This window comes from Oikopleura dioica, chromosome 1 (assembly GCF_907165135.1).
Source record: "Oikopleura dioica chromosome 1, OKI2018_I68_1.0, whole genome shotgun sequence".
NCBI classification, from domain to species: Eukaryota; Metazoa; Chordata; class Appendicularia; order Copelata; family Oikopleuridae; genus Oikopleura; species Oikopleura dioica.
The window spans coordinates 1,518,368-1,538,017 of NC_137291.1; the positions used below are offsets into that span (position 1 = coordinate 1,518,368).

General features: G+C 38.2%; 6 protein-coding genes across 6 annotated transcripts; 3 read left to right on the forward strand and 3 right to left on the reverse strand.

Annotated features, from left to right (window-relative positions):
• The first annotated feature begins 411 nt into the window (after positions 1-411).
• On the forward strand, positions 412-2,325 carry LOC145708929 (uncharacterized). Its single transcript, XM_081786625.1, has 5 exons — positions 412-547; positions 1,072-1,178; positions 1,220-1,507; positions 1,553-2,013; positions 2,057-2,325. Exons 1-4 carry the CDS (start codon positions 514-516, stop codon positions 1,868-1,870), a joined length of 747 nt encoding a protein of 248 aa, XP_081642751.1. The 5' UTR covers positions 412-513; the 3' UTR covers positions 1,871-2,013; positions 2,057-2,325.
• Positions 2,326-2,946: 621 nt separating this feature from the next.
• On the forward strand, positions 2,947-5,921 carry LOC145706175 (mannosyl-oligosaccharide 1,2-alpha-mannosidase IA-like). The gene is given in 7 exon segments (XM_081783699.1): positions 2,947-3,332; positions 3,663-3,785; positions 3,829-4,330; positions 4,372-4,939; positions 5,016-5,369; positions 5,432-5,578; positions 5,621-5,921. Coding segments are annotated over 7 exon segments (1,794 nt in total). The 5' UTR covers positions 2,947-3,326; the 3' UTR covers positions 5,715-5,921.
• A 1,461-nt stretch (positions 5,922-7,382) lies between these two features.
• Positions 7,383-8,802, reverse strand: LOC145706192 (gap junction alpha-6 protein-like; the record flags this gene model as incomplete). The annotated part of the gene is made up of 7 exons (XM_081783724.1): positions 7,383-7,482; positions 7,527-7,761; positions 7,805-7,935; positions 8,081-8,164; positions 8,204-8,339; positions 8,382-8,565; positions 8,602-8,802. Coding segments are annotated over 7 exons (1,071 nt in total), but the record flags the coding sequence as incomplete, so codon positions are not given.
• A 4,056-nt stretch (positions 8,803-12,858) lies between these two features.
• LOC145700834 (uncharacterized) lies at positions 12,859-14,088 on the reverse strand. The gene is made up of 4 exons (XM_081778162.1): positions 13,933-14,088; positions 13,507-13,645; positions 13,239-13,467; positions 12,859-13,131 (listed from the first exon to the last, which is right to left on the reverse strand). The coding sequence occupies exons 1-4, from the start codon at positions 14,021-14,023 to the stop codon at positions 12,925-12,927; spliced, it is 666 nt and encodes a 221-aa protein (XP_081634288.1). The 5' UTR covers positions 14,024-14,088; the 3' UTR covers positions 12,859-12,924.
• A 714-nt stretch (positions 14,089-14,802) lies between these two features.
• LOC145700844 (uncharacterized) lies at positions 14,803-16,094 on the forward strand. The gene is made up of 5 exons (XM_081778172.1): positions 14,803-14,954; positions 14,995-15,125; positions 15,170-15,361; positions 15,677-15,862; positions 15,945-16,094. Exons 1-5 carry the CDS (start codon positions 14,929-14,931, stop codon positions 15,971-15,973), a joined length of 564 nt encoding a protein of 187 aa, XP_081634298.1. The 5' UTR covers positions 14,803-14,928; the 3' UTR covers positions 15,974-16,094.
• A 1,743-nt stretch (positions 16,095-17,837) lies between these two features.
• LOC145706214 (beta-1,4-galactosyltransferase 1-like) lies at positions 17,838-19,602 on the reverse strand. The gene is made up of 6 exons (XM_081783739.1): positions 19,501-19,602; positions 19,339-19,460; positions 18,977-19,146; positions 18,531-18,937; positions 18,208-18,487; positions 17,838-18,049 (listed from the first exon to the last, which is right to left on the reverse strand). Exons 1-6 carry the CDS (start codon positions 19,586-19,588, stop codon positions 17,902-17,904), a joined length of 1,215 nt encoding a protein of 404 aa, XP_081639865.1. The 5' UTR covers positions 19,589-19,602; the 3' UTR covers positions 17,838-17,901.
• Positions 19,603-19,650: the final 48 nt, after the last annotated feature.

A 19,650-nucleotide genomic window follows, 5' to 3' on the forward strand; every position in this document is an offset into this window, starting at 1 on the left:
CCTTGGGTGGGGGGACTCGGGGGGCGTAGCCCCTGGGTTAGGTTCAGGGTTAGGGGCCACTCGAATGATAACCCTCATCTGTTTTTCTAGGTGGTTGCCGACCCCAGGTCTACATTTCATGATTCTGAACAAAACTGCACAACAGAGTAAGACAAAAACAAAGCAAGATAATCTCGCGCGCAATCCATTTTCTCTCCTGAGTGCCTTGCTCCTTTCTTCAAACGTGGCAGTTGTCACGTTTTTGGAAGTATTCCTCATTCAGGAAAGCGTTTAATACTTGAGCACTTGAAATCAAACGCGATTCGTCTCCGGCGCAGGTGTCACTTTTTTGTTCTTTTTAATCCTCTTTCTACTTTATAAACCGTCGAAAATGCAATTTCTTTGAAAAAAATGCGACTTTTTCGAGCATTTCCGTTGTTGGCCTCAATTCTAGCGCAAAAACCGGGAGAAGAAATAATTCACCAAGGAAGATCATTTTTCGTCGGTCAATCGAGAATCAAGTCAATTGATCCAATGGAAGTGAACCCTCTTTTGCCAAACGAAAAAAGTGAGTTTTTAATTATAGAGATTTTCGGCCACCTAAGCCATATAATTAAATGCGTTTTGGCGCTGGAAAATGAAGGATTTTAATTCGGGGTTTAGAAAAAATATTCAAGCGCTCTCAAGAATTTTGATTGACTTTCTGAATATTAAGAAAAGGGTGATGACGACCCTGACGATGAGTTTATTGGTAAAGTGACAATTTTTTTTATTCATTTTTTATTTTATTTTTATCTTTTTTTTTATCTTTTTCTTCTTATTTTTTATCAACTTTTTTATGAAGCCGTTTTTCGAAACAAAAATTATTAACCAATCAAAAGTCTTGATTTTTTGATGCAGCAAATAAAAATCAAGAAAAACGATTGGTTAATAATTTTTCAGAAATATCAAATTTTCATGTTATTGAAAATCGGTTTTCCACAATTTTTATAAACATTTTTTCTTTTTTACCTTTGGATTTGGACAATTTCAAATCTTCCTTTTTTTCTTATTTTTTTATACTTTGTCCTTTACTTTACTGAGATTTTTCAGGAGATTCTTTATGTTACGAGCGAATAACAGCAGGGATTCCTCCTTGTTGCGATGACATCAATCTAGAGTGCTATGGGTGCAACCCTTTTTTGATCGAGGACGGAATCGTAAGTGCTTTTCTTGTCTACGGAACCTTATCGTCGTTAAGCCTTGCTTGGAGCAGCCAACTGACAGTCTTCAAACACACAGTCGGGATTGCTTCTGCGACGCAAGCTGCATCATTTTCAAAGACTGCTGCGTCGACCATCCAATCACATGCAAACATCTTTACACCTCGACCACCACACAAAGATCTACCACTACCACGTCCACAACAACCACCACAACAACAACAACGGCGACAACAACGACTAAAACAACGACAACAAGAACAACCACGACGACGACAACGCTCGAAAAACCAACTGAATCATGGATTTTTCGACGACTTTTCAAGGTAAGCGCGGATTTTTCAGCTTTGATGAGTCATCTATGATTTCAGATTTTCAACGACTTGAGCGCTGAAAAATACTCTTCTTCCCCAAAAATGTCTCGGATGAAAAAGAAGATCCTGCACGTCTACAACTGGCTGCTGAACGCTGAACATCGTTGTCGATTTTTTATCGCCCCACTGATCGAGGATCCAGATGATGGGTCGATCACCGAGTATAACTATTACTGGAGCGTGACGGAAGATACCAGTCAGCCGATTAGCGGGAGGTTTGCGACGCTTGGTTCTGCGTTTCAGAAATATATTGGGGGCTATTACTGGGATGCTCCTAGGAAACGGTTGATAAGAAAACGAGCGCTTATCTCTTGAAAAAAATCGTCAACTGAAAACAAAGTAATCTGAGAAAAGGAATCCAAGGCTGCGATGGAAAAAGAGTCACTGGTGCACCGCCAACGTTTCAGAAATTCGGCAAACATTTCAGAACCAAAAGGCTGAAAAGAAAAACTTCAAAAGTAAGCTCTTCTCCAAAACGCTCATTCATTAATTTGAATTTAGATGATCAAAAAGTTTATGGTCCGTAAACCGTAAACTATGAAGTCTTCAGATTTCAGACAAATAGAAGTTTCTCTCAAACTGTACATAAAATTATATTTTGGTTGAAAATATACCATTCTGTTCTTATTTGATTGACTTGTTTGCTTTAATTTCTGATTTTCGCACATTTTAAAATGTCTTACAGGAAATAGAAGAAAAAGCAAATATTTTGTTAGACGATTTACAAAGCATATTTTTTCCACAGAAAAGAAGTGTTGAAGAAAATTAAAGAAGAAAGAGAATAATTTTCGAGTCAGCAAAAGTCAAAGTCGGTCAAAGGTCACGACAAAAGCAGGTGCCACGTCCCCACAGTGCGCCCAAATAATCTTTATCATCATATATTGTTGGCTCATCGGCGAAGTATCGCTCCTGGGCACGGCGCTATTCTCAGTTGCCAAAGTTGTTAAAAAAATTTCCTTGAAAAAAACAACTATCAAGAGAAAATCAAGAAAAGAAAACGAAAAAATGAAATTTTATTAAAAAAAAATACATTGAGGTTTGTCACTTTTCTTTTTATAAAATTGAGTTTTTGATGAAACAGAATCTATTTTTCTCTTTTTGGAAAATTTTCCGTCGAAGATAAAAAAGGTCAATATTTGACCGAGACCTGAAAGTGCTATTGACTTGAGTCTTTTGTCTTACTAACTGTGTGCTGTAAATTAGCAATGACAGAAGCTTCAGCAGATAGTGTCAATAAATAGAGAAAAATAGTCGCGAGCAGTAAACAGCTGTTTACGGGGAGAAAAAAGAGGGCCACTGAGAAAAATCAAGAGAAAAATAGGTAGAAAAAATTTTCAAAGGGGTCCCCTTAATACGATATATTTCGAAATCGGCCTTTTAGACAAAAGTTCGGCCTGTTTGGTTGGTTTTTTCCGCGTTTTTTGACTTCTTTTTTTCATCTCTTGAAAAAATCCGTTCGCGATCGTCATATGCGTTGATTAATAATTAATCCCTCCTTCAGAAAAAAAAATCAAATTAGAAAGAAAAAGAGTCGATTAGGTCAATTCCCAGTTGGCTTTTGGCCAGCCAACTGAGACGCTTCTCGTTCTCTTACTCTCGCGTTTTCTCTCTGTAGCGCTTTTTCCTTTTTGGAACCTTTCTGAAAATAAGATTAGATAAATAAAAGCTAAAAAATTGGAAAAAATGATTAGAGAATATCTCAGAAATTGCAATAAGAGAAAATGATCAATCGAAAATGCGTTGAATAAAAGACAGTAATTGTCAAGGAAAAATGACAGTAAGTTTGATTCAGTAAAACTGTTTTTTTTTTGTCCTTTTTACGCATAATTTGACCAAAAACTCGATTATTTTTTTTGCCGATTTAATATTTGACAAAAATTTTGTCAAAATTTTCGCAATTTTTTGTCCATTTCGCCCATTTTTTTCGTGAAAAATGCTTTTAATAACTTCTTCTTTTCAAAAAAATTGAACAAAGAACGCCATGAGCGTCATTTTCTTCATTTTTTCTTCGAACAAAAACGAATTCTCCCCATTTTTCTTTCAAAAACGCTGATGCAGGTTTTCGCCTTTTTTCATTCTTGAGAGATCTTATCACTGTAAATTTTAGTTGAGCAAAGAAACAAAGATGAATTTGAAGCGACAATTCTCATGGAAATACTTGACCTTTGTCTTGATCTTTATCATTGGCTACAGCACCTACCAGTCGACAAAGAATATTGAAAAGTTAACGGTAAGATTTTGGCCACTTTTTGATGTCAAATCGAAAATTGTAGAATGAGTTGAGAGCAGAGCGAAAAACAATTGAAAAGCTCAAGAAACAAAACCAGTCGGCAGCGATCAAAGATGACGAAGCCAGAATCAACCCGAAAATTCTCAAAAGCCCTCCCGCAGAAAAGAAAGATGAAAGACCTGTTCAACACGGTCCAAGCGAGTCTGAGAAAGAAGTAGAAAGCGGCTACGAATTTGGAAAAGTCTTCAAAATTCCCCAAAAACCATATGATCATACTCGCGGTACTCCGTCAGATCCAGTGTTGATCGAGAGAAGGGATTTTGTGAGAAACATGATGAAACATGCTTGGAATGGGTACAGAGAAAAAGCATGGGGGTTCAATGAGGTTCAGCCGCGCTCTGGAACGCCAAGCACGAGCAATATCTTTGGAAAAGCAAAAACAGGTGCTACAATCATTGATGGACTCGATACGCTATGGATCATGGGGCTGGAGAAAGAGTTTGAAGAAGGAAGAAGATGGGTCGCTGAAAGCTTTAATCTGAGAAGTACACCTTCCTCCCCTTTCTTTTTCAATTATTTTTTTTAGTTTCAAACTCGATGCTTTCTTCCTTCGAAACCGTCATCCGTTTCCTCGGCGGGCTGCTTGGCGCGTACCATATGTCCGGGGACTACCTCTTCGCTGAAAAAGCAAAAGAAGTGGCAGAACTAATCGATCCAGCTTTCAACACTCCCTTCCCCGCCGCTCACTTTAATCCCGCAACAGGAAGACACGACGGAAACAATGGACGAATTCTCGCAGAAGTCGGGAGCTTCCATTTGGAGTACTACGATTTGGCCTACGCTACTGGCGAAAAACACTGGTGGGATAGGGCTTATGGCATTCGAAAGCTTCTCCACGATGTTCAAAAGAAAGACGGGCTGATTTCGAATCGACTTTCTTGCCCGAGAAAAGCTGGTTCGGACAGCTGGACAGTCAGTCCCAGTGGGAGCTCGTACTCATACGGAGCCGAGGGCGATTCGTACTACGAATATTTGATCAAATCTTACGTCCAAACTGGGTTGGAAGATGAGCAGGCGAAGGAGATGTATTTTGAGAGCCTGGCTGGGGCGAAGAAACATTTGCTGAAGAATAAAGGAACGATTCAAAAATTTAAATTTTTGATTTTTCCAAATTTTCAAAATGAAGGTCAATTTTTAAATCGTCAAAAGATGGTCATAAGTTCTTTCAAGACTATCCTGGAGGAGTAAATACCATGCAACATTTAGCTTGCTTCGCAGGAAATGCTCGAAATTGATGTTGAACTGCCAAAAAAGGCCTTATTTTTCAATATTTTTCGAGCATAAAAAAGGTGGAATGGTTGCATACGGAGCAAAATTCGCCAAAAATCCTGCCGAAGATCTAGAAATCGGAGCATCTGTCACCACCAGCTGTCATCTCAGTTATCACAATTCTCCAAGCCACATCGGGACCGAGCGATTTACCATGCTCGGTGGAGTCGGCCCCGGAAGCCCAGCGTACTACATTTTAAGACCAGAGGTGGTGGAGAGCTATTTTTACCTGTGGAGACTTACAAAGGAAAATTGGTTTTAACAAAAACAAGAGAGTGAGATTTTTGATCAGTAAAAACCGAGTTGAAGGAAGAAAGATTCCGAGACATGGCCTGGGAAGCCGCCCAAGCCATCGAGCAATACTGTAAAGCAGAGTACGGATACGCCGGTTTAGCAAATGCAGGTTCCTCAAGACCGACTCAAGATAATCTTCAACGGTCGTTTTTCCTCGCGGAAACTCTCAAGTAAGTTCTCACTCTTTTGCCCTTTTCCATGCCTCATTCTAGATACCTGTATTTGATCTTTTCCGAAGACGACCTAATTTCGCTCGATGAATTTGTCTTCAACACCGAAGCCCACCCGATGATCATCACTAGATGAGCCCTAGAACTCTTGAAACCCTAGAAATCAGCTCAAGAACAAACTCTAGAACAAAAACAAAGTACTGTAGAAGAAGGAGATCAGAACAAAAACCAAAATCCTGTGCATTAAAAAGAAAAATACAAAAATGCTGCTCTGTAAATTATTTTCTCGACCAAAAATTAATAAAATTAATTTCAAATAAATTTGAAATTTTCATCTTATCAGAATTTTTTACCGCAATTCAGCTGAAAAAGGTCACGCTGCGTTAGAGCTCGGGCGAGGCCGTTTTTGGGAAGAAAATTATGAAAGCCTAAAACAGAAAAATAATGAAAGTTTCAGTTTTTCTTTTGCCTTTTGCGAATTCTTGCAGGCAGAGCAGCTCAGTTATAAATCTGAAGAGTTCGAGAAGAGGTGGAAAAGATGATTTTACGAAGATTTCGGAGAAGGTGATTGATTGCGTTCTTGGGGCGAAATATGAAGAGAATTTTCATGAATATGTTGCTGATCAGAGTGAGTGGCTCATGATGCTCAGGATGAACTGTGGATCAGGAGAAATTCAAAATAAAGATAAAAAGATAAAAAAAAAGGCTTTTCCTCCCCAAAAAAGGGGAGGTGTCTGGAACCGACAAAAAATTTCGACAAATTTTGCGTAGGCGGCTACTAGGCTGCTGATTGGCCGGTTTGTCGAATCCAGGCTTCTGATTGGCTGAAAATTTCAATGCAAAATTTGTCGAAATTTTTTCGTCGGTTCCAGACACCTCCCCCTTTTTGGGGCCCTAACCCTAACTCTAACCCTAACCCTATCCGAACAAAAATTATTGTTGAATTTACGAAAGTTTGTTCCTCTGTCAATTCTCTCGACTGCTACAAATGTTGGGAGCAGAATCTCATCTCCGAATCTGCCTTTGACGAGCTCTGCTATTTCTACCAATTCGAAAACTGCCAGTACGAAAATGACTTTCGAAGATTTTTTCGAAAGGCGAAAAATTGTCTTTCGCGAAAATTGAATCTCAACGAGCTGATTCAAGAAGAATCGATGCGAGAAAAAATTATGCTCATGGATTTCGAGCTTGGTTCAGCCCGAAACGAGCAAATTCCGAGGAACGAAATAGAAATTCCAGAAAAAGATGTTTATTTCCGAAGCTTTGGAAAATGCATAAAAGTCGACGAGCAAGACCTTTTGAGGTTTCTACAGACAGCGCAATTCATCGAAAAATGCCTTGGAAAATGCGAAATTTGCGAAAATCGAGAAGAAATTTCAAAATGCGCTAAGTGCTGGAAAAACTCCTTGAACTTGAGTTCTGAAGCCTTCATCGGTAAAATTGCTGAATGAAAAAATTTTCTTGAGTTTTTAGCATTCTGCCAACTTCCCTACAAAAACTGCGAAAATCTCAAGCAGAACACGTGGACGCGCCAAATCTCGGTAAGACCGATTTTTTCGAAGCATGTTTATTGAATCACTGACCTTCTTTTAGAAATGCATCGACAAGGTCGCGCGCAAGAAACAGAAAAACTTCAATTATCTTTTGATTAACTGGAGATTTCATGGTTAGCGACTGACTGTTTATTCTGTAAAAAATATGAAATACAGGAAGGATGATTTCTTAAATACGATGACTTTGATTCTTGTCAATCTTTTTGGAGCTTCAAAAATGCCGAAAAATCACTAAAAACCCAATAAAAAAATCAAAAATTGAGGCTCCAATCCTTAATTTTCGGTGAGTTACTTGCTCTTCGTTGATGTTGTTCTTGCTGTTTTCTTGTTAATCTGTTCTTTGAAGAGCTCCTTAAAAATCTCATCAACGCGTCATTCAATCTTTCATTTTTTACCGTCCGCTCGCGCTACCAGTTTTCTCGGAACCGCTTCCAGTCGAGGCAGAAATTGGTTCGAGCGGAGAGAACTGGTCTTTTGACAGTTTTCTGATGCCAGAGTTCGGCATCCCGTGAATTTCGGGAATCGACATTGGCGGGGGAATGGGAGGAAGCGACATAGAATCGTGAGTCGAAGAAAAGCATTCAGAACCAGCTTGGGTTCGATTTGGGTCTAAACCAGCGCCGAGAGAATCTTGAAAAGAGGTGTTGATTTGGGGAATTTTTATTTGCATTACCGAAGTAAGGGGGTGAGGGATCTTCTTGAAACGCTCGCCTGATTCGAATCCAGCCGATATACCAGAGCTCAAGGACGTTGATGATGCAGGTGATCAGGCCGATGATGTATTTGTAGTTGAAGAAAATTGTTCTGAAGATGTCAGTTTTAGATAATTTTGAAAACCATAATGACGAAAAAAATTAAAATTTTAAGCATTATCTGGTTCATTTTTAGGCGAGAAACTTTGATAATGATAGAAATATTCTTCACGTTTACCAAGATTAAGAATTCTTACTTTTCTGTCGGTCTAGAAACGAAGCAATTAACTTGATAAGGACATGGATCAGTTGAGCAGACGAAGATTTCCGGAACGATAAATCTGAAATCTCACTATTTCTCTAGACCTTCATAATTCTACCTGTAGGGATAAACGAGCCACTGAACAGTCAAAAAGCCAAAGTCAACCATAGTCCGAAAAATGATCTGATAAATGTAAAATCTCCAAATTTTCCTCTCCATCGACGATTTCGCCGCCGCATCGCTCCGATACTCCGCTGAAATCAACGGTGAAAATCAAGTCTCCCAGAATTCGCTACCTGGGATGATCATGGTGTTGAATCGCGCGTATTTTCGCTGCTTCTTTTGAAATTTCTGAATTTTCCTGAAGCTTAGACCGTTGTTAGACTCGGAGAGAATGTTTTGGCTGAAGGAATCCATGCTTTTCTGGTCGCTTTGGTTGTTGTTGCTTTGGTTGATCTGCGGTTTTGTGTCAGTTTGAGCCTAAAATTGACGATTTTCGAAAATAATTTTTTCTACTTTTTGAATTTTCATAGCATTCTTTCGCTCTCGATCTTCATTTTGCGCCCTTGAAACTAAGTGAAGGACATAAACGAGATACAGACACGCAGGAATACAGCAGCCAAGGAGCTGAAGTCCCCAGAGACGGACATTGGAAATCGGCGCGAATTGATTGAAACAGACGTTTTCGCAACCGACTTCTTTCGTGTTGCATCTTTTTTATTTTGACAAATAAAATAGGTGGTGGCCTAAAATGTCGTCCAGTTGCTGCATGTGCGGCCTGAAACGGCTCTCCTGTTCCTGCATGTGTAGGCCTACAACGTCTTTCCTGTTCCTGCATGTGTTGCTTAAAACGTCTTTCCTGTTGCTGCATGTGTTGCCTAAAACGTCTTTTCGGCCCCTAGGCTAATATCTGTTTTCCTGTCTCATCGTTACGTAAGAAGCCGAGTCATCGTCGAGGCTAGCTATTACTGCTATTATTGGGCTGTTAGGCGACGTGGTTTTCCAAGCATCTCTCGACTCACTCATTCATTTAGCCTAGGGGCCTAAAAGACGTTTTAGGCAACACATGCAGCAACAGGAAAGACGTTCTGAGCAACACATGCAGGAACAGGAAAGACGATTTAGGCCTACACATGCAGGAACAGGAGAGACGTTTTAGGCCGCACATGCAGCAACTGGACGACGTTTTAGGCCACCACCTATTTTATGATGAAAATGAAAAAGGGTAGGATTTTTAGAAATTTTACTTATTCTATTTCTAGAAAAAAATTGATGAAATTAATAGAAAAATCATAAAACTTTATTTTTAGTAGTGAATTTATACTATTGCTTATGTATTTAGGTGATTTTCATAACCAAACATCCTCAAGCATTGCTATCGTTAGGAGACTACTGCTAATGTTCTCAATTGAGAAGTTATCATTGCACTTCCTGTATTTCTGTCAAAAATTCCTGAACTCTTTCTGCTCATCACTCCAGGCCCTCTCCGCAAAAGTCAACATTGTCAGTCGAAAAATTACAATAATCGTAGCCCAGTACTTCCCAAAAATCGTCGAGTGCCGAGCCGCCTTTTCCAGCAGCGGGTCAATATACCGCCAAGTCATCCTTCCTTCTTTCTCTTTCGATTTCTCTACGACTAGATAGTATCTGGATCTCCCTCTTTCTTTTTGATGAAAAGGTTAACAAGGAGTGCGATTTAATAATTATTGAATAATTTGAGCGGGGTCAGTTGCGCGCGATTAACACTTTTGCTTGGCTCAATGTTCAAGTTTAAGACAGTTTTTTATTCGATAAAAAGAAAGAAAAAAAAATGCTAAAATTTTTATTTTTTGAAAAAAGTCAAGTTCGCGCGATGGTTTTTTCAGCAGGAGCGATCGAGTTTCCATTCAAAAGTCGGTCCATCGAATTGAGCTCTAGAATACACGTCTGGTTGAAAGAAGAAAATTAAGGGTATACCTTTGGCTTCCTGAATCATCGCACAATTCGAGCAGAAACAGTGGAGGCAAACGTCGGTAACAAAAGAGCCGGGAATCATCTTTTTCTTTCGAATTTGGCTTCTCAACAATCCTCGAGTGCACTTGATCGAGTTTGAAGAAGGAATAAATTATTGAAAAATAATGCGTTTTCAAAACTCTTTCCGGATTCATTTGGTAGCAAAATCGCGATCCCCATGTTTCTGGCTCATAAAGGTACAATAAAAATTTTGGATTAAAAATTTGGGGCCTTAATTTTGAGGAAGTATGAGGAAGCGACAAAAATCCCGACAAATTTTGCGTGGAAATTTTCAACCAATCAGAAGCTTGGATTCGGAATAACAGCCAATCAGAAGCTGAGAAGCCGCCCACGCAGAATTAATTGCGATTTTTTTGTCGATTCCTAACGACGCCCCCTTATTTCTTGCTTTTTTTCAATTGTGCCCTTTCCTTCTCCTCAACTCCCTCGATATTCTTCCCCGCAACAATCCAAGGCACACAACAAACTGACCCCAAAATCGACCAGTTCCCGAAAATATCAAACAATCCATTTTTCCATCCTGCTGGGGAACTTGCTGACGCAGATCTCGACATCACTAAATTTACTTCTCTGTTTTTAAAATTCTGCTTATTGAGAATTTCGACAATTGAAATAAAAAAAGAAAAACTCGATGTGTTTTTGTTTCCATGGAAAATAAATCTCAAGATTATTCTTGATTTTCAAGAGCTTTAAGTGTTCACTAACGAGTTTGCCCCATTTATTTAAAAAAGCCTATTTGAACTTCTTGCCAATAATTTGATCGCTAATCCAAATCATTGATAAAGTCGAAATTGAATGACCCACCAATTATTCTAGCGCTAGATAGATCCCATAGTCAATTATGACTCGTGAATAAGTAAATAAAGACCAACACGAGCACCACGTTGCTAGTTGCTGGTAATAACAATCGTAATTTAAAGCGGAAGGGTGTTTCCAAAGTATGAGATGGAACAATCAGTTTTGGGATCAACATCTTATAAAAAAAACTTTCTGCTTTTTCAGGGCATTTTGAACGTACTTATTATGGCAGTCAATTAATGTATTCAGATATAGACTTTTATAACAAAACAAATAATCAGAAAAGAATGAATTTTGTGGTAAAAGTTTTTACGCTCGAAACTTTATGAATAAATTTTTTGAACCATGAAAAATCGAGCGTTTTCCGTCCTCAAACATGAAAAGAAACATAATATTAAGTTACTAACTAAAAAGTAAAGTGCACTTAAAATGAGTCAGAGAACGAGCTACAGAGATCGACCTGCTACAGAGAGTCCTATTGGAAGTACAAATTCAAGTTTTTCTTCAAGACTTCCCTGGTTACCCGAGGAACAAGAAGATAGATGGTGGAAATTCAGATATTGCAAATTGAAGATTCCTTTTATGACATTAGGTGCAAGGCCAGGTTAAAAAACATATTTTTTAATTTTAAAATCCTTATGAAGAAATATATAAAAATCAATCAAAAATTGACCCTTTAAAAGTGTGATTATTCTTACATTTTCTTTGGTAATCTATTTGGTATTACGAGATCAAGCAACTCCAATCACAGACTTTACATTGACGAATTCATCATCAATGACATCAACCACAATACCGACAACTACGACATTAACAACTGAAAAATCGTCAACGACTACGACAAATACGACAGATATGACAGCTACGACAACAACGACAACTTCGACTGAAATATCCTCTACAACTACGACAAATTCGACAACTACGACAGCTACGACAACACCGACAACTACGACTGATATATCCTCTTCAACTACGACAAATTCGACAACTATGACAGCGGAGACAATAACGGCTCATACGACATTTACGACAGCTACGACAACAACGACAACTTCGACTGAAATATCGTCTTCAACCTCGACAAATTCCACAACTACGACAAATTCGACAATTACGACAGCTACAACAACTACGACAGCTACGACAACACCGACAACTACGACTGAAATATCCCCTACAACTACGACAAATTCGACAACTACGACAGCAGAGACAAATTTATCGTTTCGAATTTATCCTGATAATGAAATGATAAAGATTTCTCGAAATGAGGCATCGGCAAATTGCACTATAAAGGGCGAGAAATTAGGGAAGGACACGATCGGTCATCTTGCATTTTTTCGCGACGCAACTGAGTATAATCAATTTCTTAGAAGCATAAAGCTAAATCAAGTAATTATCTGGGTAGGATACTCAAAACAAAAATTTACAAATGTGTGCTTCAATGAGGACGGAACTAAAGCATCGTATATGCCAACAGCTTTAGAATCAGACAATGGTTGCGCACAATGGCATGGCGGATTCGTTAGCGGAATTCATATTGTTGGATGTGGCGGCCCTTTTGGTGTTATGCGGTCATGTGGGTACTATACCCACATTCGACTCTCTCTTCGAACGTGGGTACCGGTACCCACGCTCAGCATTTTCGGCTAACGTGGGTACCAAGCTTTTCGAAAATAAATCAACTCTAGAAATGAGAATACTGAAAAAATGTGGTTTGACCAAGTCATGAGTTTACTTACAATTCATCCGCGGAGCGGACACTTCGCCTTTTTTTATAGTTCAACTGTCGTTTTTGGTATGAGATTCTTACTCTACGACTGATTTTAATTTGGGAGAAGCCATTTGTCAAAGAATATTCTTACTACGATTGCCGTTTTGAAACAGTCTGCAGTTGACTTTAACTCAACCAAACCCAAAATGAAGCATGGAACCCAAAAGTTTTTGATAAGAGTTTATTTACAGCATTAAAGATTCAGAATCTTTCGTCGATCAGTTTTTCATCATCAATGACATCAGCATTTTTCAGCATCCACCTTCGTTGACAATACCATCACAGCAAGACTTCGCGTTCGCATCGTAAAGCAAAAACGGCTTTGACTCACCTCCGCAGCACTGCAAATCTGCTTGGTAATCACGATTGCGAGTTCCTCGAGAAGCAGGGCAGTAGACACGGTCGTCAAAGCCACTTGGAGAATAGAAACTGTGGTTTTCTTCGTTGTAAAATTCGCGCTAGAACGGTTTTAAGGCCTTTTCTTTTTCGAAAACAAAATTTTGTTTTTGGAAAAATATGAGTCAACGCTCCACTTTCGTTAACCAAGTTTTCCCTCAAAACAAACCTTATCAGCATGTTCCCGCGCAAATCGATGGTCGCACTCGCAAATTGCCCTGGCACACGTGCCCGGCTCATCTCCACATTTGTAGTTACCAAGTGCATCGACCGTTTCCGAGTAACGAACGAATTCGCCGCGACACTCGTCCCCGAATTGCATTCTCGTGCATTTCTGGCAATTCCGGTATTCTCGGCAAGTTCGGTCGAGTTTGTCCATTGGTGGCCCGCCGCCAGGGCTAAAAATATTAAAAAAAATAAAGCTTGAAAAAACTAACCCGCTCATCGGTCGATCACCAAAAAACTGACAATTGCATCCGTAAGCAAAATACGTTCTCGTGTCAAAGTCCGGATTGTACCGGGTCATCAAGCCAAGAAGCTGACTCCATCTTCGTGGTCCGAGAAGACCGATCGACGCTAGAATAAAGGGTTATTATGCTGAAACGATATTTAAGAGAATAACAATTATTAATTTAAAAAAAATAATCAATAAAATTTTGTAGAAAAAAATTTCGGGACGAAAATTTTGAAAATTTCGACCTCGAAAATTAGGAGCCCAAAATAATTCGACAAATTTTGCGTGGGCGGCTATTCAGCTGATGATTGGCCGGTTAGGCGAATCCAGGCTTCTGATTTGTTGAAAATTTCAACGCAAAATTTGTCGAAATTTTTGTCTATTCCTGAAAAATCGGTATCTTTCTTACCAGTTTCAGTATCCGGCTCATCATCAAGTGAATCTCTTGGCCCCATGAGCATCTGTCCCACGGCTAAGGAGTTAATAAAAAATTTTATCATTCTTTTTTCAACTTCCTTTTCCCAAAAAAAGAAACACGAAAATCTCTATTTTTCGAGTCGATAATTTCGACCCTTTTGTGGTTTCTTCGCTTTGTTCAAGGGTTTATCATGATTGCTTAGAGGGCGCGAGTGATCAATGCAGTTTCTCATTACTAAACAATTTTGATGAATAAAAACATTCTTTCTTCGAGGACCGGAACGTGAGTTTTCGTTTGCTTTGGTCGAAAACAGAGCGGAGAGGATACAAAACAAGAAAGGAACATCTAATTATGAGCTTGGCGTGTACTTACGCCTTGTTCAACAAATTGGACAAACAAGCTGAGTTTTCTTTATCGAGTTAGTTATTGAACAACCACATTGTAAAAATGTAAATTAGCCGCGTGTCCAAGCCGCAATTCTTTGAAAACTCATTAAAAGAATGAACAAGCAAATGACTCAATTCGAGTCGAAAAACTTGAGGATCCAAATTTTGTCAGAGCAAATATGCATCTCACTGGAGAGTAGTGATCATTGTTGACATAGAACTAGTCCTATTTGCAGTTTTTACGATCGGCCCATTCCAAACCAACTATCCAAGCAGCTTGCACACTTTCCAAAAGATCAAAAACTTATCGAAGATTTTTTAATTATCAAAAATTTTTAAAAGAGAAAAAGTATCAAAATAGACCCTGAAATATGTCATCATCAGAGGAAAAAGTCAAAAACCTAACCCCAACCCTAACCCTATTACTATCATAAGTTATGAATCATACTCCTAAAAATCCTAACCCCAACCCAAAAAATTTTTTGACTTTGACAAGATCGATGTTAATGGAGAAATCGACTTGAACCTGAATGTTACTGGAAAAGGAGGAGGTCAAATTGCCGTCATTGTTATTGGCGTTTTAGTTGCTGTAATTTGTATTATGCTTATTTTATATTTTTCTTGCAGGTACTTACAGAATAATTTTTCAAAATCAAAAGCGCTTTAGAAATGGGTGTAAATGCTGCGACAACCTTTGCTGCAAAGGAAGATGCCATCATAATCAACAAAAAGCAAAGCAAAAAGAAGCTGATGTCGACGGGTTAAAAAGACACATAGAAGATTTACAGCGACACATTGGTAAGTGCTTACGATCGTTATGATCTATTAAATTTATTTTCCAGGACGTCTGGAGTACCAAGTTCAAACAACGCAACCAGCGCTAGAATATCCTCTCGCGGGTTCAGGATTTCATCAGTTTCAGTCTCCGATGAGTTCTGCTGTCTACGCCGGTCAAAATCTTCAAGGGTTTCAGAACTTTACCCAGCCGCAAGGCCAGATGCAGATGCCTCAGAATGCTCAAAATGCTTATAGTAGTGAGTGCCAGCTTTTATTGTCGCGTATACTGAGTTTTATGTCTTCACTTTTTTCTTTTTTTTTTCAAAGAAAATCTAGTTGATTTTGCAGAGACCATAAACTAACATTCTAAAACATAGGTCTATATTTTTAAAAGGAAGTGTTGAGTGAGCTAATGATTTTAATCCCGTCACGAGTTAAAGACCAGTGTCCACCATATAGTTCCACTAGTACTAAAACCTCTCCTATGAATCATAGCTATAGCTATGATCATATGATCATCATCAATAGATTCTACCAAATTTTTTTGGCGTATTCAAATGCGACATCTTTAGGAACTTCGTCTCGAGCCGCTGGATCAGACAATTATCTTATTCAAACCCAACCCAAAAACTCCAAGAAAAAAAGCTCCAAATCAAAACAATCAAAGAAAAAAGCCTCTACTCACCAAAACAACAGAATTGTCGAACTTCAATCATCAAATTCAACCTCCTACCCACCTCCTACAGTCAATATCAGAAGTAAGTCCCGTGATTCATCGCTTGATTCATGGGAAAGCTAAAGAGGGCAAATACCACAGATCAGCGATTTACGCATTTTTAGTGGAGCCAGATCGCTTTGTTGAAGTGTAGCAGTGCTTGAAGAATACCTCCGTCTGAGTGTTTAAAGCTTAAACATGTACAAAAATTTTCGTTGCCTTTCTATTTCTGTTCTAAATAAAATGAACCCTCACCACTTCGGGATCATAAGCCAGATGCTACTTGATGAGGGAAAATAATCACCTAATCTTTGACACGCTTTTTTTGTTAAGAAAATAAAACGGAAAGTCGATAATTTAGTCAGAATAAGAAATGCCAACGGTATAAAAACTCAAAAAAACGATGTTCTGGAACCATTTCAAAAAAATGAGAATTTGCATTCTTTTTATCTTTTCAAGCGTTCTTTCTTCAATAGACCCGGATTTGTAAGTCCATTTCATTATTTTTTCTATCATTTTTTAGCTTGACCGACTTCAACAATAGTCTGAAAAAAGCGAGAGTTCGATACATCAAACGAATGCTGATGGAGCTAAATGGCTACACAGGAGATTATGGACAACTAGACGGATATTTCTGAAAAACATTTATTCTTCAAATAAATCCGTCAAAATTTGTTTTCGTCTCGAAACGTTTGACCTAGATAAAGAATGAGAAAAAGAACATCTCGCAAATTGCAAATTGAGCATATTTCCCGATCTCCTGACGATCATAAAACGATACTGAATAAGAGATGATACAGTATCATACTGTATAAATAGCAGAATGGACAGCCACTTCCAGTCGTTTCTCGAAATGAAATTGAGTTTTCTTTTTCTTTTATCAGTAGCATTTGGCGGAGAAAACCCGGAAAAGTAAGCATTGGCAGCCATAAAAGTAATTTTATAGGGACCATAATATAATATAATCTGGTGTCGCAATTAATCTTTTTAGCATGATTGAATTCGAAGAACAATTGAAAGAAGCAAAATTTCATTACATAAAGAGAATGCTGATGGAATCACTTGGCTTAAATGGTGATTTTGGAATTCTTGCTGGGAAATTCTGAATAAAAGAAATTTTTTAAACAATTTTAATTATGTCTTGCTGCAAATTTGAAAAAAAAATCAATGATGTGATATTTTATTTACTATGTTTCTTTTCAATTCGATGCGGAAGAAGCACATTTCCAACTACCTTGTTAAATAAGAAAATTAATTAAAGATGAAAGCGAACGCTTCAAAATCACAGGTATAAACTTCAAGTAAGATGCTCCTTTGAGCATATTTAAAAATGAATTTTACTCTATTTTTTATTTTCTCTGGTGGCATTTTCGCGAAATATTTGGATAAGTATACTTTAAATACTGACTTTATTTCTGAGTTTTTAAAGCATGGAGGAATTTGAATATCGACTGAAGGTGTCGAAATTTCACTACATCAAGAGAATGCTGCAAGAATCACTCGGTTACAATGGGGATTTTGGTATTCTCGCTGGACATTATTTATAATTTTCCTCAAATTCATTGAAAATTTTTGAATAAAACAATAGTTCTAAATCTGGCAATATAAATTTATAAGTGACTATCTCAAAAATAACAATAAAGCAAATTGGCAACTATTGACTACGAACAACAAACTCTTAAAAGTTATAAATAAAGAATGCTAGTCTTCTTATAAGCCTTCAAACAAGAAAAAAAGCATTGAATATTTTAACATTCAGAATGAAAGTTCACCTTTTTCTTTTTATTTCAAGCGCTTTTTCGGCTGTTCAAAATGACAAGTAAGCTTTTTTTCTTTTTGTTTTATTTCTTTCTTTTTCTTAAAAAATTTAAGGTTCTATTACTCTTTCAAGAATAATTTGAAAGCAGTAAAGCTCTATCATTTGAGACGAATGATTATTGACAAACTTGACCGAAGTGGAGATTTTGGTCGTCTTGCAGGATATTTTTGAATAAAACGAACCTTATTTTGTTGTTTTTTATTCACAAAAGCTATTTTTTGGCAGGAGCGTTAAAAATTGTTTGAAGAGGAAAAATGATCATTTCAAGTTTGAGGTCGAAGCTGTTGAAGTGTAACTTTTGCCTTAGGTCGGCCATCGTTTCCTAGGTCGACGTCGATCATCGTATGCGTTGGGAATTTATGGATCGCTTTGACGGTGTATTCCAGGGAGTTAAGGCCGTCTTCGGACATTCTAGAAACAAATTGGAAGAGAATAAATAAGGAAGCGAACCTTGAAAGAGAATTTTTCAGGAGAGAAAATCTTTTAGGGTTCGGTTTATTTGATGATTCATGATCATGCTTGATCATTTTGAAACGAGCCGTTGTTGGTGGAGGACGGAGAATTTTCATGTTTGCGAAACGAATTCTTCACATGAGCTCTTTTTTTTCCTTTTTCGAAGATCTCCTAAGATATTGGGCTCATTCCTGTTAAACATATCATCATCTTCGCCTCCCCATCCCCAGAAGAGATTTGAATAGCCGTTGAGTTGAATGTACTGGTCCGTCGTCATCGATGTTATTCCTCCGAAAATGGCCGCGTATAAAAGCTTGTATTTGAACTTGTCGATGGCAACGGAGATATGTCTCGGCATTTCGGGACAACGGTACAGGCATTTATCGTTTTCCAAGACTGAAGGTCAGGTTCAAACGCAGTTTTTCCGAAAAAAGCCTACCAAGATCGACATCATGAAAAACAAAGCATTGCCAGTCGTATTGCTTCATTGCCTCCACAAATCCAACATTGAGCAGTTTCGCACGATTGAAGGAATTATCATCGACTTGGTTGACGACAAAAATTTGGTAGTCCAGCTCTTGTCGCTGGAGAGTCTTGTGCATGTACATCAAAAAGTAGCGCAGGTGAATTTCTCGATTTCGATAAGGAATGACGATCGCGACCCGATTTTTTGCCTTGCAATAGGCTGGGGACCAGTGGCCGCCGGACTTGAGAGCGGGGGAGTCGGTGGCGATCTCGCTGAAGGACTTTGGACCAGCGGTTTGATTCAGATCGACTTCGAGTTGACCCCGGAGTTTTGGAGGAGTCTCGAGACAGGATTGCCAATTTTCGGGGTAGTCATGTGTTCTGGAAGAAATTAACATGAATTTCTTTCGTTTGACTTACTTTTCGGGCTTCGGGAGGTGAAAAATATTGTTCGTTACATCTTCTAGAGCTGTGTCGATGAGGTAGGAAGATATGGTGTCCTTGACCAATTCGTATTCCTCGGCGTCCTTGATTCCTTCATTTTTTGATTGGAGTTGCATCACAAATGTCTGGACAACTTGTTTGATCACCTTGATTTTTAAACTAACGCTGATGTCTTGATGTAGTTGTGGTATTAGCAGTTCTTTTTATTTTTTACATGATAGGCTAAGATCATTATAATCAATTGAATAAGATTTTTAAATCATCATATAAGTAATGGAAAAGAAACATTGTGGGTCTTCATATTAAATGTTTCTAGAAAAAAGGACTTGTTAAGATACCTGAATGCTCGCTAGCTTATTTTGATCTTCATTGATAAACTCCCAGACATCGCTTGAGAGCTCTTTGACCAGAGTTTTGTAGTAGTTCCCGTCATATGACGCATAAAATGGGATGGTATGGCCTTAATTTTCTCGATACGCCGATGATGAAGAATAAAGTACCTTTATGAAAAATGTACAAGAGCGGAAACTGAAAAAAGACCAAGACGTAAAAGATCTTTCCAATCGTCAGGTTTGCTGAATCCTTCATTTTTCAAGCATTCTAGAAAAAGGGCATGTGATTCGAAAGTTTTTATATTTACAATTTTTATG

Coding starts and splice junctions, on each gene's coding strand:
- LOC145708929 (XM_081786625.1), top strand. CDS start 514: ATGGAAGTGAACCCTCTTTTGCCAAACGAAAAAA. Junction 548..1,071: donor TCTTTTGCCAAACGAAAAAA/GTGAGTTTTTAA, acceptor GAGATTTTTCAG/GAGATTCTTTATGTTACGAG. Junction 1,508..1,552: donor TTTTTCGACGACTTTTCAAG/GTAAGCGCGGAT, acceptor CTATGATTTCAG/ATTTTCAACGACTTGAGCGC.
- LOC145700834 (XM_081778162.1), bottom strand. CDS start 14,023: ATGATAAAATTTTTTATTAACTCCTTAGCCGTGGGACAGATGCTCATG. Junction 13,646..13,932: donor TGAGCCGGATACTGAAACTG/GTAAGAAAGATA, acceptor CCTTTATTCTAG/CGTCGATCGGTCTTCTCGGA. Junction 13,468..13,506: donor GGTGATCGACCGATGAGCGG/GTTAGTTTTTTC, acceptor TAATATTTTTAG/CCCTGGCGGCGGGCCACCAA.
- LOC145706214 (XM_081783739.1), bottom strand. CDS start 19,588: ATGAAGGATTCAGCAAACCTGACGATTGGAAAGATCTTTTACGTCTTG. Junction 19,461..19,500: donor CTTGTACATTTTTCATAAAG/GTACTTTATTCT, acceptor GAGAAAATTAAG/GCCATACCATCCCATTTTAT. Junction 18,488..18,530: donor TTTTCATGATGTCGATCTTG/GTAGGCTTTTTT, acceptor CCTGACCTTCAG/TCTTGGAAAACGATAAATGC.
- LOC145700844 (XM_081778172.1), top strand. CDS start 14,929: ATGCTTATTTTATATTTTTCTTGCAG. Junction 15,126..15,169: donor AGATTTACAGCGACACATTG/GTAAGTGCTTAC, acceptor TTTATTTTCCAG/GACGTCTGGAGTACCAAGTT. Junction 15,863..15,944: donor TCCTACAGTCAATATCAGAA/GTAAGTCCCGTG, acceptor ACGCATTTTTAG/TGGAGCCAGATCGCTTTGTT.